We start from the raw sequence: 17508 nt of genomic DNA, 5'->3' as shown, positions 1-17508 counted from the left end.
CATACTCAATAAAAATGTTTGGTAAATTTAAAAAAATATAAAGACTATCAAAAAACAGATAATAAGGTAAAGAAAACGATTTGGGGCTGGAGAAAGGGCTAAGTAGTACAGCACTTGCCTAGCATGCATTAGATACTGGGTTCAACCCTCGGCACAACAACAACAAAATTAAAATTAAAATTATTCATCACACAGACTAAGCCACTTTTACTATTTTGATATATTTTCCAAAATTTTCATGAGAAAGAAATGTTTTAATATTTTTCTCATTTTGTTATTTATTATGTAATAGTATATGCTTATCACACTGTTAAATATTATTTGAAAATAAGACTACAATGGATACTTATAAAATAACCATTTTCCCTGTTATAAATAAAACTGCAGTACAGATTCTTATTTAATAAAAGGTAAAAAAAATTTTGAATAAAGCACTAATTTCAAACAAAGTTTATGGAAGATAAATGTATCAATAATAAAAAAACAAGCTGACATTGGGATCAGTTAACTCACCCTTCTTAGTAACTGATTTGTAAGGGTCTGTAGTGTATTCACAGTATATGTCTTCATGAGGTGCAAAGCTTTAGAAAGACATTGTTTAAACTTCAGTAAATATACAGGGTAATCTTTAAAATTAGGCTGTAAAAGAAAGGGAAAGATTTACAAAGAGGAAACAAATGCTAACAGAAAGCAAACTTTTAATGAAAATCAATGTGTCTTTTAAGTAATATATAAAACTCAAAAGTAGGTTTCATGTAGATCATAAGCTTCACAAAGACAATCAATCTGACTGACTTGGTCTCAGCCAAATACCCTACATCTGGCACAGAAAAGAGGTTCAATCAATATTTGCATTTGTGAGCAAAATATATTTTTATCACCCCAAACTTGGAATATGTAAAGTCCGTATAGAAAAAGGACTTAGGAAACATGAATACAGCAGTAACTCCTTGGGGGATAGGTTATCAGAGAGTTTTGTCTTTATTTCCCCCAAGTAACATTTCCTGTTTCCAAAGAAAAATCTCACACATCAGGATATTAATAACTTAAAAATGGCTCATCCTTTTAGACAGGATAAAGTTGAGTGAGCCAGGACCCTTTCCATTCCAGGAGTCACCTTGGGAGCTAAAATTATTTTTTATATCACTACTGATACCAATAAATTTACTAGTTTTTATTCAACATGCTACAACACATACAGCCATCCCTCAGTATCCAAGGAGGACTTGTTACAGGATCCCCAAGAATATTAAATCCATGGATGTTCAACTCCTTTATATAAAATGGTATAGACTTTACATATATCACCTTCATACAACCTCCTGTAAACTTTAAATCATTTCTGTATTACTTATAATACCTAATACAATATGATTCCTACATAAATAGTTGTTATACTATATTGTTTAAGACCTAATGGCAAGAAAAAGTTTGTGTGTGCTCAATATAGAGACATTTTTTTTTTTTTCTGAGTCTTTTCAATTCTCAGTTGATTGAATCCACAGGAGCAGAACCCTGGATACACAGAGCTGAATATATTTTTCCCTTCAGGAGAAATAAATATTTTACAACACAAGAAATAACAACAGGAATGTTAAGATTTCTTTAAAAAGATATAAAATACCATGACTTACATGAGATGAGATATATGTTATACAATCATCTAACTTGGCCAGCATAGGTATAAATCCTTCACTATTCACAGACAATGTAGGGGAATTCAATTTCTTCGAGGAGAAAAACAACAACAAAAACAAATAATCAATTGACCAAAAAAAAAAAAGTCACATACGGAAAAGTTAAAAATTACAAATTAGAGTTTATATATATATATATTCCTTTAGGATTTGATAGTGTCTTTACATTTTAAAAGTCATCAAAATATCCTTAAATATTTTCCATGCATAAGAATAAAGAAGAAAAAAAAAAAAAAGAATAAAGAAGAAACAAACAAAAAAAATATTGATTCTGATTATTCCTAATAAGCTCTGCAAAATTAGAAAATATTTTTATTAAACACTGCACAATGTTATATTGAAATAACACATCGAGTATCCAAATTTCCCACTTTCTAGCACTTGACAATGTATATACAATGTGTATATTTCTACTTTTGAAGACTGATAATTTTCTTATAAAGGTTTAACTAGCAGTCACACTAAATTCAGCAATCATATTATGAAAGTAAAATATTATCAGGCAATTATGTCTTATCTTGAATTCAAACAGCATGGCAATAAACTGTTTCCCATTGCATTTCATTGTTAACTATTAGTTTTATTTCAGTGTCTTTATTAAACTATAATAATTATGATTATTTTAGTAACTCAACACTATTTTTACATAATTATTATGATTAACTTGTGGTTAAGAAACATAATTTACACAGCAGTCTTTATTGAGTCTATTATTTGAGATATAGCATATATTATGAGAACTATACATTTCTTCAAACCAAACATGAGAAACAGTTTCTAAAACTTTGACTACCATTTTACAGTAATACAATCACAGCAAGATTTAAAATTGAATATTTCTTATTATAATCCTCACAGTTTACAAATAAGATGTTATAAGAAGAACAAATAAGATTTTAATAACAATAACACAATTTAAGAAATACTGCTTAAATCATGTTTAAAAAATTCTGAATTAGTAAAGGTATCTCCATGGGCTACAGAAAGGAATATCTATCAGTAAGCTATTACCTTAAAATATCACTCAAGCCAATATATAAGTTTGAAAAGCCAATTTATAAGTTTATACTAAAAAAGGAAAAGATGAAATAAAAATCATTAACTTTATTAAAAAGTAAAAAAAAAAAAACTTACTGTGTTAATAGTTTCCAATTCATTAAAATAAGAAAGCTTTTGTTGAATGTTTTCAGCCAGACTGACAAGTTCCGACTTGCATTTTTTAAAAGAGAAAAATCAATTATTATATGACAACTCTCCAGTCATAAAGTTACTTTCAACAAATTTATATTAGACATTTAGGTTTATATCAGATATAAGATTTCAGAATAATGCTCAAATATTTCTGCAGTCAGGACAAGAATTACTACCAATTTCATATTATAAAATAATAATTGTTTTTAAAAACACATAAGCTGAGCACAGTGGCACATGCTTTTAATTCCAACAACTCAAGAGGATGAGTCAGGAGGATGCCAAGTTCCAAGCAGTCTCAGCAACTCAGTGAGGCCCTAAGCAACTTAGTGAGATCCTATCTCAAAGGGGTAGTGATGTAGCTCAGTGGTAAAGTGCCTCTGGGTTCAATCTTCAATACCAAAAAAAAAAAAAAACCCACAAAACACATGGAGAGAAAAGTTTGAGATATACTAACGTCAGTGTTCAAAGTTACAAGTTTAAGTGAAACCTTGATCAACTGATCTTTTCAAAATTTCCAGCATTGGGCTGGGGATGTGGCTCAAGCAGTAGCACGCTCGCCTGGCATGCGCGGGGTGCTGGGTTCGATCGTCAGCACCACATAAAAATAAAATAAAGATGTTGTGTCCACCAAAAACTAAAAAAAAAAAAATATTAAAAAATTCTTTCTCTCTCTTAAAAAAAAAAAAAAAAACTCCAGCATTAATACAATCACTCTGTTTGAAAAAATGTTACTACTAAAGAGCAGACAGAACAAACTAGTAGTGGGTTTACTAAAATCCATTAAGCTCTGACATTATACTGAAAGCTACAAACTCAAAACCTGGGAAAGCTTGTCTTTGCCCCTATTCACAAGCTTATTTGGAAAAAAGTAGGTTGTTTTCATAAGGACCTGCATATTTGTCACAAGGCCTCATACAGAGCAGGGTTCAACATCTACTCCAAGAAATTAAGGAAACTGTAATTTTATTACATTTATAATACAATAATTTAATATAATTTAATTTACTTAAAAATAAAGTATTTACTATAATTACTGACCCTCTCTCCTATTCCAAATTACCTGTTCTTTTAGGAGCTGTTCACAGGCTTCATGTAGGGTTCCTGTCTTATTGGACACAAAAAGATACTGTTTCTGCAATGACTCCAGATGCTGAAGGGCACTGTTTACATCATTCAATATAGCATCACACTGCTCCTGAAACCCAGACAAGTAATCCCTCATCTGTCTAGAAAACAGAACCAAAAGGGGATTGGCAATAATATTTTCCCCCAATAAACATAGTCAATAAATAACAATTTCCCAAAATGCTTGAACTTTAGGAGGAAAGTATAACCTACTAACAAAAGATTATATTAAAAAATGTAGCAAAAGCTATGTCATAATCTATAAGGCAAATCACTGATACTACAAGCAATGAAAGAAATCAGCCTTGAAGCCATAACCTGACTTTTTACACACAAGGCAATAAAAACTGACAACTTTCAAAAGCTGGGACACTAAGCCATCCTTAGGAAGCAAGTAGGGTTGATTCTTCAGATCACTGCCACCTTTGAAAGATGATGTGATGTTGTAAAAAGAACTCTGGATTTGGAATTACAAGATCTGGGTCCAAGTTCCAGTCTGCTTCAATCTACATGACATTGAGCAAGTTGCTTAATATTCTCAGGTCTCCGTTTGCTCATTTACAAAATAAGAATAGTATTGTCTTTCCTCACACAGCTACTATGAAAATTAAAAGGAATCATACATCACACAGCTTAATATACTGTCTAGCAAAACAGCCATCAATAAATGTTAACTGATAGCCAGGTGCAGTGGCTCACGCCTGTAATCCCAGTGACTTGGGAGGCTGAGGCAGGAGGACTGCAAGGTCCAGACCAGCCTCAGCAACTTAGTGAGAACTTGTCTCAAAATATAAATAAAAAAGGACCTAGGTTATACCTTAATGGTAGAGCACACCAAGTTAAATTGCCTATACCTCAAAAAATAAAATAAAATAATAAAACGTTAACTGAATGTGAGTGTTCAACCTACAGTTCCAAAGTCAGCTAGAAAATTGTACACTGTCCTTTTTTCCCATATACATAAACAGAAATACATAGCTACACTGGATCTAGATGGCCATCCTTAAAGCTTCCTGTAGAGGTTTCTCCTTTTACAGAAAAGCAACAAACACCTTGTAAAAATCCTGTAAAATTCCTACTACCCAGTCTTCTCTGGAGTTGTTATTATTTTTTAATCATACAACTTCTAATGCCAGCTGTAATGACCCAAAGCCTCTCCAGCTATTCTTAAAGAAAATGTGGTTGCTTGGGTTTTCTTTGCACCTTAATGTATTTAAAGACAGAATATGGAATGCTTGAGATGACTATGGACTAAAAATTAGTATATCCAACAAATACAAAAGCCACACATACCTATATTTAGTTCCTTCATCCTGATCCATCTGAGTTTGCAGTTTTGCAAACCATGAAAAAAACTAGAAAAATAAAGAGTATTAGACTGTGAACCAAAGTAAAAAAGATAAAATGAAAAGTGACTAGATACTAAACAGCAAGTTAAAAAGGCAGACACTCTTACTGTTGAGGACTCAGTCATTTACCATTAACTTTAAGACAAGAGAAGATAAGTATTACATATGTAATATCTATATGCTAGGAAAAGCAAGGAATACTAAAAACATTGGCCATTTCCAGAGTAAAATAAGAGAAAGTATTAAAAATATAATATGTACAAAATAAATTTCTTCCTAAGAAGGTAATGCCTACTATTTTCCAAATTTAAATAGATAGCATAGGGTTTGGGTAAATATCAATATTAATGTTACCTAATCAGAACTGTAAAAATTTAAACTCAAAAATATTAGAGTGGTTTAAGAACACAGATTTTGGCATCATCCAAACCTTAGTTTGAATCTGCTACCAATCTTAAAGAAAATATCTATTTAAAAACAGGTATATGGAGGTGGGGGTTCATCTTAAACAAGCATGAAGGAACTTTCTGGGGTGATATGAATATTTTAGGCCTTGAAAGTAATAATAGTTATACAATCATTTAAATCACTACATTTAAAATAAGTACATTTTATTATATGTAAATGATAACATATTAAGATTCTTTTCTATTTTTAAAGAGAGATATGCAGGTACAAATTTAATATAAATGATTTTGCTTTCAAATAGTCCAAAGTTTGCAGACATGGTGCAAGACTGCCTTCTACAATGCTCAGGGGGGATTCAATGTCAAGGGCATGTAGTTTGGCCGTGTACCTTGGCTGTCACTTAGTTAACGTTTATTGTGTGCCTGCCACACATTGCATTTACATGCATGTAATGCATGTAATTATTAATTCTCACAAAAATCCTATAAGACAGGTATAGAAACATCCTTGTTTTACAGATTAGTTAGGAAACTAAAAACCCTAAAAGGTTTTTTAAGTGATTTGCCTAAGCTCATAAAGATGGTTAAGTGGCTTTCACATGCAAGTCAGAATAACTCAAGAGCCAGAGCTCCCAATTGCTATACATCACTGCCTTTCTTGACTTACTCTAGACACAATTCAGTACATCTGCTTTATATCTTATGTGGAAAATGCCTTACCTTTAATTCTTAAAAAGACGGAAAGAGAAAACAAGGAAAGCCTATGCATTTATGTCTGAAAATCAGCAAAAAGCAGAAACAAAGAAAAGATTACTCATGCTATATTACTGAAAAATAACTATAAACCTTGGTCAAAATAAATGTTCAGTAAGTGGCAGCCAAGGCATGTATTTAGGTTTTTGTAAAAAAAAAAAAAAAAAAAAGCCAATAAGCCAAGGGGTGGGTGTGTGTGTGTGTGTGTGTGTGTGTGTGTAAATATGCATGTGCTGGAAGGACAGGTTAACATTTATAATATATGCATTGAGGGAAATCAAATTCATAGTTCATGAAATATTAAAACCTTAATATAATCATGTATCAATATTCAAACTTGGAATATTCTATTTTTAGCTATATTTCCAATATAATTTGGTCATCAATTCATTTAAAACACTTAAGAAACAGCCATAACTAACAGAAAATCATGAATGGTCTAGAAAGATTTGATGTCAACAAGTATCAAATATTCAGACCCTTTAATCAGAACCTTTTTCATTAGCCTATTTTGAGACGTCTAAAAAAATTAAACACCCTTAGAAAAAGTAATGCCATTCACCTGCTGTGCAGTTTCAATTCTTTCTTCTTCCATTCCTAAAGAGGTAAAGCCCTTCAAGAGAATGTCTTCTGTAGATTCAGGCACTACTGAAATCAGCTCAACAGGCAGGGAATGGGATGTTATGCTGCACAAGTCTTCAATTGGGAGCTTGAAAAAGAGAGCCACAAAATATTTAACTAAAAAATTCTCCAAATTTAACTCAAGGTTGGGCTTCCATTTTAGTTGTTTTCAAAGAGAAAAAAAAAATCTCCATTAAATCATATGAGGCTGAATAAATGCTATACAATACAACACTTTTCACTAAGTTTTGTTAAATTTTATTCTCAAAATGTAAACATGACATCAATTTCCCAACATTAGTAAGGTATGATTTTTCAGTTAGCTTTCTAACAATGGACATAAGTGTCTGCTAATCCACACACTTTTTTGTCACTTGAATTTCTTGTGTACCACCAGACAAAAGGGAAAGCCATGGGCTGCTACAAGTAGACTGCTCTCCCAGGCTCTAACATAGAAAACTGATCAACCAACAGAATTAATAAATCACACCCAAGAACTAACCAACAAACTCTACCTCTTCCTATCACTTCCTTCTACTGGCACACATCACCTACCTTTCCTGTTGACAAGTTTTGAAATTACAATGGAATAGGAAGAAATTTTAAATTTCCCATAATTTCATAATAGCCTCACAGATAAGACCTCACCTTGACACCAGTAGACCTAGTACTGTCCTAGTTCTCCACTACTAAAGATAGCCCAGGTATTAATTTACCTGTAGCTGTACAGAAAAGCTGTTTTTAGACCTAAAAGAAAGGGGTAGCAGATGCTGGGGAAAGCAAAAGGGCCAACTGTTTAGGTTCCTTCTAGTTTTCAGCCCCTAGTTCATGGCATTTAAGGTATGAAAGGCATGATCCAAGGTCTTAGAAAATTACTTTGTCCATTTTTCTAAACACAGACATTTTATCTAAACAGTATTTTCTCTTTCAAGTAAAAATAAGCTAGATGCAAAATATACCACCTCTAATTTAGAAACATAATCCTTTAACATGGAGTTTTGTTGTAGATGGGTTCAAATGGTGCTATACTTCTTAATGGCATGGTACTCTTGTTCACTTATAAACTGTGTGATACTGGGCAAAATACTTGCTGCTTCTTTTCCTCAATTTCTTCTCTTATCTGACACAGATACAGTATTTGTATTATCTAACTATCATGAAGAGCAAAGAAGATAGCACAGATGTGGGAAAACTGGCTTCTTGGGAGTGCTAGGAAGCTACCGACAGGAAGTGATCAGGAAAGTCCTTGATCCACTTTTTCCCCATGAATGAGTCTGACTCAAGAGCCAGGAGGATCCTAGGTGTAGGTAATACGTCTTACTAGGGGATCATTTGTTTATGTAAACTCTTCCTAAATGGCAAAAGAATCCCTGAACCACAGGACTGGGGCTCAGCAAGAATTAAGTTTCTCCACAGCAGTAAGAATATACCTGGAGTCTAATATGTCGCCAGCAACTGTGTGCTACCACTAGGGATTCTGTAGGATAGAGGGAACTGTGCTGAGTTAATGGCATGCACTCCTGCTCTGTGGAACCACCCCAATTACCAAGGAGCAATTTCCTGAGGAAGGGGTCATAATCCCCAGAGACAATGCTGCACGTAAAGCACTTAGTGAAAGATTGCCACATAGTAAATATTCAATAAATTGGATCTACTGCTATGATTAGTATTTTTTTTACTCTTCTTATTAGCAGCAGCAATAGAGTAAATTCATAAATCTGAATCTATACTGCTTCTTGGGAACAGAACAGTCACTAAGCTATCTTTACAATATTATATTAGTAGTAAATTTTAGGTGTATACAAGCAGACCATAACACAATTCAATCATATAATTCAATCAGCACAGTTTAGAGAATATCTAAACAGATTGAAGGAATCATGGATGAGGACTAGATTTGAAAAGTACACCAGAAAACACATGGAGAATAGGCTAGAATGAAGAAAGATAAAAAGAATGTTGCTTGCAACCTAACAACAGGAAAAAGTCAAATAATCTAGAAAATCCTAAGCATTCTTAAATCCATCAGGGCTGAGGTTACAGAGTAAACTACATAGCTTAAAATCTGGGGAAAGAGGCATTTCCAGGAAACGTGGAGTTTTGGCTCACTTGTAGGAGATCACAGGAAAAATGGATGACAAGCACCACCCAATCAGGTAACAGAATTCAACTAAATTTTTTTCACAAATTTTTTCACTGACAAAACGGGTGTTCACAACCACTAACGTGGTCTCCTCTACAGACTTCCACTGCCCAGTTTGTGAGTGACAATGTAAACACAATGGTACAGGCCTGCAAGAGAGCACTGCTGCTGTGTGGGCAAGCAGAACACAAAGCCCCACCTGAACCTTTCTCTCCAGAGGAACAAAAGCCTCAGGCCACTGGGAATAGGGATGACAGGGCAGCAAATTCTGTCAACTGTAGAGCATCATTACAGTGAAAAAAGGAAAAAGTAAACAACTGCTACTGTGGAAATGGGCACATAAAAGAATCAGTAAACTTGAATGTAGGTCAATAAAACCACCCAAGTACATGTATGATTGGACGAATGGTGCGTCTCTACACCATGTACAACCAGAGAATTGAAACATTGCACTCCATTTGTATACAATGAATTGAAATGCATTCTGCTATCATGTAAAACTAAGTAGAACAAATAAAAAGAATAATAATTAAAAAATAATCACAGAAAAAATAAATTTAAAAAAACCACCCAAAGTGAAACATAAAGGAAAAACAGAATACAACATTTAAGAACTACAAAGTGGTATTAAATGATCAGGTATGTGGGTAATTGGAATTCCAAAAGAAGAAAAGAGAAAGCAATAGCAAGAAAGAGAAAAGACAATAGAAATATTTGAAGATATAAGAGTTGAGAGTTTTCCAAAACCAATGAAAGTCATGAAATCACAGCTCCAAGAAGCTCAGAGAATCCCAAATAGAATACAACATGCATATACACATACCATGCACGCACACACATACATTTTCTAGATATATTATACTGAAACTCCTGAAAACTAAAAATAAAAATGTTAAAGGCATACATATATATATTCTCTATATAATAATGTACATTATTATATAGAGAACAAAGACATGAATAACAGCAGACTTACCAGAAATTATGTAAGTTACAAGAGAGTGCCATCTTTAAAGTGTCAAAAGACATATATGAATACACAACCAGTGTAACTCTAGATCATGTACAACCACAAGAATAGAAAATTATACTCTATGTATGTGTAATATGTCAAAATACATTCTATTGTCATGTATAACTAAAAAGAATTAAAAAATTTTAAAAAATAAAGTGCCAAAAGAAAAACCTGTCACCTCAAAATTCTACACCTAGTGAGAAGACCTTCTTATTTTTGTTTTGGGCATAGAAAAATTGAACCCAGGGCCTTACACATACTAGGCAAGCACTCTCCCACTGACCTATGCCCCCAACCCAAGAATATCTTTTTAACATGAAGGGAAAATAAAGACAGTTCAAACGAACAAAAGCTGAGAAAATGTATGACCAGAAGACCTATACTAGAAGAAAAGTTAGAGGAAGTTCTTCAGGCATATGAAATAATACTAGGCAGAAACCGAAATGAAGGTAAATATGACAGTATTTACTTTTTCATAATTCAGAAAAAAAAATGTCAAAAGGAATACTAGTGGCAATGTATTGTTGGTTCATAACATATGTAAAAATAAAATGTCTGGCAACAATAGCATAAAAAAGGGAAAGGAAGAAATGAAAGCATTATAAGGTTCTTACACTATACATGAGTTAATATAATATCTAAAGGTAGACTATGACTAATTAAAGTGGTGTATTGCAAACCTTCAGTTCTACAATACCACCCAGGCCTTGAATTCAATCTCTCTGAGAAAAGATTCTAAAACTATCTTTAAAGAATATATAAATCAATGACAAAATCAAATTCCTGGTTGTGATACCACATACTACAGTTTTGCAAAATGTTATAAAAAAAGAAACTGGCTAACGTGTACAGGGGGAATTTCTTTACGTAGAATTTACAACTGTTTCAATTTCTTCAATTGAGAAAGTAATGTAATAATCACATTCTTATGAATTCAAAATTCCAGACAAAAAGTAAAATTCTTCTTGTTCCAGAATCATTTGGACTATAAAGAAAAGTGCTTTTAAATGTGTTTATCTGAATAGGTAATAAATTCTCATAGCATAAAATTAAAGGAAAATCAGTAAAGAGTTTTCTTTCCTTGGACACATTTCCCAGCCATTCACTTCCAAACTTTGAGGCAGGATATCAATGCTACTAGTTTATTATGTATCTTTCCTTTTCTTTAAAAAAAAAAAAAAGTACTTTTTTTTAACCCAAATAACAGTTCACTATACATATCCTGCCTTTTTCATCTAATATGAAGCATTTTCAATTGTCTCTTTAATAAACAATAAGGGAAAGATGGAATTACTTTTACTTTAAATTCATAGTTCTGTCACTAAACTATAAAAAGCTCATTCTTTTAAAAGTCTAAGAGTACAGAATGTTTAAGTAAAAAGTAGAGATCTCCATTCTTCCCCTCTTCCCTATCCTTCCAATTTCTCTCTTCTGAGGCAATACCAATGCTTATAAATTTGAGAACTACAAAATTTGAGGGCAGGATAAAGACTCTAAAAGTAAAAGAAAACCAGAGATAATTTCTAACTTTTATCAATCTTTCTTTCATAAATATTATTGAAAAAACATAATCTTTTAAAATCCAAATCAACAGCAGAGTTAAAATGAAAAATAACATTCTCCCCACCTTCATTTTAACCATTTTCAATATTTTTGATATTCTATAAATCTAAAAAACAAATTTACAGCTTCATGTATAAATTCATCAAATAGGTTCTATCCATTGACTCCTCCCTATGTAAGATAAGGAAATTAGTACCCCTATATTTTCTTCTATATTTACTTTTCAGATATATCAACTATACCACCTCTCTTTTACTGTCAAAATTTATAATTACTCCTTATTCTGTGATTAAGTCTTTGGACTAATTTTTATACTATATGCTTATATATGTTATACTATATGCTTCTTGCCTTCTATAATCTGCCAGAATTGTAGGTTCACTGAGAGCGTCTTTGGTTTTGGTGTGCCACACACTTTTACTGTCATTTCAAAAGGACCCAGGGGTGCCATATACGTGTGCTCAGTGTTATTTTGAATTTTAAAAAGTTTATCTTCTAATTTACTTTAGAAAATAAAATCATGAAAACTCTAGATACCTGAGAAGCTGTCACAGATATTTCAGACATATTCTGTATCTAGATGTTGTTAAGTAAACAACATCTGATTACTTCAAGCATAAATACTACTTTTCAATCACAAGGACTTTAAATATCAGAAACAGAAGGCAGCTTCCTATTCCCTTATTCTCTCTAATATAAAACCATTTTCTCTCCAACCAAGCACGAGAGAAACCACAATATAACTACCTCAAATAAATCATTTTTTTAAAGTAGCAAAACAAGTTGTTTATTAACAACATTAGAGAAAATTCCCCCATTAGATACATTTGCCCAGCCAACTACTTTTCTCAAAATAGCTGGGATAGAGTGACTAGTCGAGGAGGGGTGTGGTGGTGTCATGTGGTGATGTCTCAAACCTGTCTGTTCTGACCTCTCATTGGTTCTGAGGAGGAGGTAACTCACCGCCTCTGGCTCTCTCACATTGCCCTGGCTTCTAGATGGGACAGCTACCACAAGAGAGAGAAGAGCATAGATCTTAGTATGGCTGGAGAGCTACAGTATAGCTTATGCAAATGGAGACGCTAACATATTAAATAATGACAAAAAACTATCAAGCTTTGCTTGACCAGCTCCATAAATCCAGGGGGCAAGGAAATAAAATAATAACAAGCTTTACTTCTTTTGTAACTCTGAGTTAGAGAAAAATCACTTTTATAATCAATTGGATCAGTTGACTCCATAAATGAAGCCTGATATTATTTTTTCTCTTTGGAGCAAATCACTGAAGAGCTACAGATGAAATCTCAGAGCCTTCCTCTTCTTACCTTTGGTCTGAGTGACACTTATATCTGCTCAATCTCAGGCTTCAAATCTATTCTCTTAATAAGTCACAAATCATTTGAAAGAAAGCACATAAATAATATATTAACAAGAAGCTTTCCATGTGTACTTCACATACCTGACTGCACTGATATTCTCATAATTCTCCATAAGTTTCCATTTTATAAAGAAAATAGAGGCTGTGTGTCTAAGCCACACTGTCTATAAGAAAACAACAGCTATAACAGTAACTTACAGGTAAATTTCAGGGTAAATTATTTTAGCATTTACCAAGAATTACTAAATTCAGCAGAAATAAAAAGGCCCTAACTACTAAAAACTTTCCCCTGGATATAAGAAACTAGTCTACTGCAATTTTTTTTTTTTTTTAATCTATGGGGAAACGAATATATAACTCCTTTAAAAAAATTTAAAATGAAAAATAAAAAACTCCTTTCCAAAGGAAAGGAACCAAACTTCTAAAGAATTTAATGGCTTTATGATATTTACTGAGAGTTAGCTGGCCTCTTGCTATTCTACTAACCTGCCCAGCTCCAATTGTTCAGGAAGTAATTTATCTCGTGAAAATTGTGAAACACTACAGAAAATTCTTTAGGATATACAAAATGAAAATTGAGGCTTTTTTTTTTTTCCAACACCAATGTTAAAAGGATGTAAAGACTTAAAAAATTAATTACTTCCCATCAGACAAACACTTTAGTAAAGGAAATGAGGGCTGCAGAGAACTTAGAAGCAATAGACTATCTATCTCCCCCTTAAAGATTCCAGGATGGGTAAATAACAGGCTGCTTCCTTCTCCCAGGAAGTCAATTCCAAGACTGCATTTACCAGGGAAACTCACTGAATTTCTGAATTTATAAAGCACATACCTAACCATAACTTAGTACTACTTTCCCCCCCCCCCCCAAGGCTGGCTTCTTATTTTCCATAGTCAATTCTCACCTTAGACTGTCAATTTCTCCAAAAGGCCTTCCTCATTGTCTAAAAGGGCACATCTCATTCCTTTTGGTCACACTATCATATTTGATTTATTTTTCTTATGTCATGGATCACTGTCTGAACTCACCTTCTTGTTCTTCTTATTACATGCTCATGATCTGCAAAACTACGTGAGCTCATGATCCCCAAAACTATGTGAACTTTCTTATTTATCTTCCTATCCCCAATTCCTAGTTCAGCATATAATTTAGGTTAAATGATTACTACATGCAGCTAATAATAAGTATCACTGCATAATGTGGAAGAGTGAGGTGGAAATGACAAGATTCCACTTACTTCACTCCAAACCTACCCCATGCTCAATACCATTAAAAAACTAAATAGTTTATAACCGCTTACAACAAATTTTCCTGTAGAACATGCCCTCCACGCTCCTCTGGCACTATGAAGTACAAGCATCCTGCTTCGGTGACAAAGTCTAATCAATTATAAACAGACAGGAAAATTTACAGAGCAAACAACTTGAATTATCCAGAACATAAAAGACTGATGGCCAAGTCAAAGAAAATTCCACTGGCTTCCTTATTTATTTCAGATCCACTTCTTGCACAACATCCTAGAGAACCCAAGAAAGAAAACTTATTTTATGGCAGAGCACACAATAGGAAATATGAAGAGAACCTTTCAAATCAAACCTCTAAAGTCTGAGAGCAGAAAAAGTTGAGGACACTGAAGTCAATCTGCACTTGGACACAAATTGTATAAAAAGAATGCTTTCAACATCAGAAGTAATCACGACTTCTTATAAGATAATCCTAAATCTGTCCCTCAAAACTAGAAAAAGTTGATCAAATATAACAATTTGTAAAATGTACTTCCTGCCCTTATAAACAGTTGGACAGAATCCCACATGCAGTAACATGCACAATACCCCAAATTAATTGGATTAAAAACTTTGACACTAAAACCAAAGAGTAACATTATTTAGTAATGTACTGCCTCAGATTTTAAAAGAAAATTCACTTGCATTGCTTTGCTATGGGCCAAATAAATCTCCCATAATCTGCACTTAATAGAGAGCTCACTGATCAATGTGCGATGAATGAAAACTGCCACTCAAGACCAAGTTTTGGTCTATCCGAGTCTTCCCAAGGAAAAAGAAAGCTGGATTACTCATTAAAGTGGTAAACGAGCATCAGCTGGAGAAAGTGCAGCAGCAAAGCACCTCAGGATCAGTGCACGTCCTGGGAGACAGTGGACTCACACCAGAGACACCTAGAGCAAGAGGCCAGGGGCAAGGCTCCGGGCCAACCGTCCCACGCCTCTGGGAGCGGGCTGGGTGCTGCCCGGCACCAGCGCCCAGACACTCTCGCAGCCCAACCCCCGTAGAAGCAGAGTCGGGGTCGTCGGAAGTGCTAGGCTGACAACCGGGGGACCTGCGAGGCCCCTCCCACCGGATCCGCCACCGTGGCCCGGGAGGAGTGGACAGACACCCGGGAAAAACGCTGGCGAGGCTGGGGTGGCGCCGGGGCGCCCGAGGTGTCCCTTTGCCACAGCCCGTTTCGCCCGTCACCTCACCTCGGCCGGCACCGGCAGGTTCTCCGTCGCTGCCTTCAACTCCAACACCGAGTCCGTCTGCCGGTCGGTCAGCGGCGCCGTCGTGTCGGGTCTCCGATCCCACAGAGCCAGCTTCTCCCGAGCGTCCCGCTCAGCTGCCGTCTCCGACAGCAGCAGCGCCGCCTCCGCCATCTCCGCGGCCCCGGCGGCCCTCAGCAGCAGTGGCGTGGAGGGGACCCCCAAAGAGAGGCCAGGACAACTTCCGGGAGAACCCGGGCTTCCAGCACCACAGCGGTGGCGGGGCGGGGCGGGACGGAATGCCCTGACCCCGGAAGTTCTTCCATAGAGTGTGGGTGGGACGGAAACCAGGAACGACGTGGCTTTAAAAGGGGGTACAAATATTTCCGGCTTGGAAGCAGAAGAGAGTGAAGGAGAAAGGTTCTGACGGAAATAGAAATGCCCCTACCGGAAGTCTTTTCTTTAACATCAGTAACTTTATTGTTACGTATTGTTATAATTATTGACAACTGCCCTAAGTCACCTCGCCCGCCGGAGTCTTGGTGAACTCCGGCATCTAGTGCCTTTCTTCTCACAGCTGAGTAGTCTGGGAGCATAGTGTGATTTTCATGTTGGTTTTTCCGCCACTTAGATCAAAACCTATAACAGCAACTTTTCCAACATCCGATAATATCTCTGTTACAAAACCAATTTATGGAAACACATTAAAAAAATTGTATGTGTTGTGTGTGTGTGTAAAACCTTTTCTCTGTATAAGCTGGTTATCTCAGGAATTTATGATAGTGATGGAAAGACATGTAAAGGGTATATTATTCTGCCACTATGTCAATGCAGAGATTTGAGCCACAAAATAAATGATGATAGTATCGGATTGTAACCTATATGATAAAATAAATACCCTTTTGTCTATACTGATATAAAAACAGGGAAGAGACAATCTTCTAACTTAGAGAAGAATTTCAAATCAATAAACAAAAAAATTAGAGAAATAGAAAATCATCAATAGGACATCAAAATAATAATTGTAGCAGGCAAGATAGATGAATGTATATTAAAATGAGTCAGCAAAAGTTTAAGGAGAAATGGAAATTTGCAAACAGCCAAATGATATTGCCAAGGTATATATTAATAGCAAGGGGAACAGTAACTTCAGAGGGAAGAAACCTGGTAAACCACCTTAACCATGTAATCTAAGTCAACATCTTCATAAAACTCCTTGACATAACAATTTGAAAGCATGGTATACCTTCTGTGGCATTCCTACCAAAAATGGGAAAAACTTATTTTAATCATGAAAAACATCAGATGAATTCAAATTGAAGGACATCCTACAAAATATGGATCAGTATTCTTCCAAAGGTCATGAAAGACCAGGAAAGACGAAGGGAATGTTGTTACATATTGGAGGTGACTGGGGAAGCATCCCAATACAATGCGGAATCCTGGATTGGATCCTGGGGCAGAAAAAGGAAAATTGTGGTGAAAATAAATTACAAAATACAGAAATTCAAATAAAGTCTGTAGTTAGGTAATAGTATTGTCCCAGTGTTAATTTCATGTCTTTAATTATACCCATGGTTAGGTAAGATGATTACGTTAGCGGAAGCTGTGCGAAGGGCATACCTGAACTCCCTGTACAATTTTTGCAACTTCTCTAAAGTCTAAAATTCTCTTCAAAAATTTCATGTTGTAGAAAATGTTTATCTTCTTGGAGAAAAATGACTGGGTTATAATTAAGACAAATGAAATAGTGTGTGGTCCTATTAACCAAAGTGAACACTCCCAA

The 17508-nt window shown here is 34.8% G+C and overlaps 1 protein-coding gene across 2 annotated transcripts in view; it reads right to left on the bottom strand.

Annotated features, from left to right (window-relative positions):
* Cog3 (component of oligomeric golgi complex 3) overlaps nt 1-16017 on the bottom strand; it is a 52805-nt gene extending 36788 nt beyond the window's left edge. For both annotated transcript variants that reach the window (XM_027928925.3, XM_071611491.1), the window contains exons 1-7: nt 15726-16017; nt 7088-7234; nt 5310-5371; nt 3952-4117; nt 2832-2906; nt 1635-1727; nt 514-639 (exon numbers count right to left, since the gene is read on the bottom strand). In XM_027928925.3, coding sequence (XP_027784726.2) covers nt 514-639; nt 1635-1727; nt 2832-2906; nt 3952-4117; nt 5310-5371; nt 7088-7234; nt 15726-15896 — 840 coding nt within the window. In that variant the 5' untranslated portion in view covers nt 15897-16017. The remainder of the gene's footprint in view (nt 1-513; nt 640-1634; nt 1728-2831; nt 2907-3951; nt 4118-5309; nt 5372-7087; nt 7235-15725) is intronic.
* Nucleotides 16018-17508: the final 1491 nt, after the last annotated feature.

The sequence above is a fragment of the Marmota flaviventris genome, chromosome 4, assembly GCF_047511675.1.
Source record: "Marmota flaviventris isolate mMarFla1 chromosome 4, mMarFla1.hap1, whole genome shotgun sequence".
NCBI lineage: Eukaryota > Metazoa > Chordata > Mammalia > Rodentia > Sciuridae > Marmota > Marmota flaviventris.
Note: the sequence above shows the minus strand (reverse complement) of the source record. Positions and strands in the feature narration are given on the sequence as shown.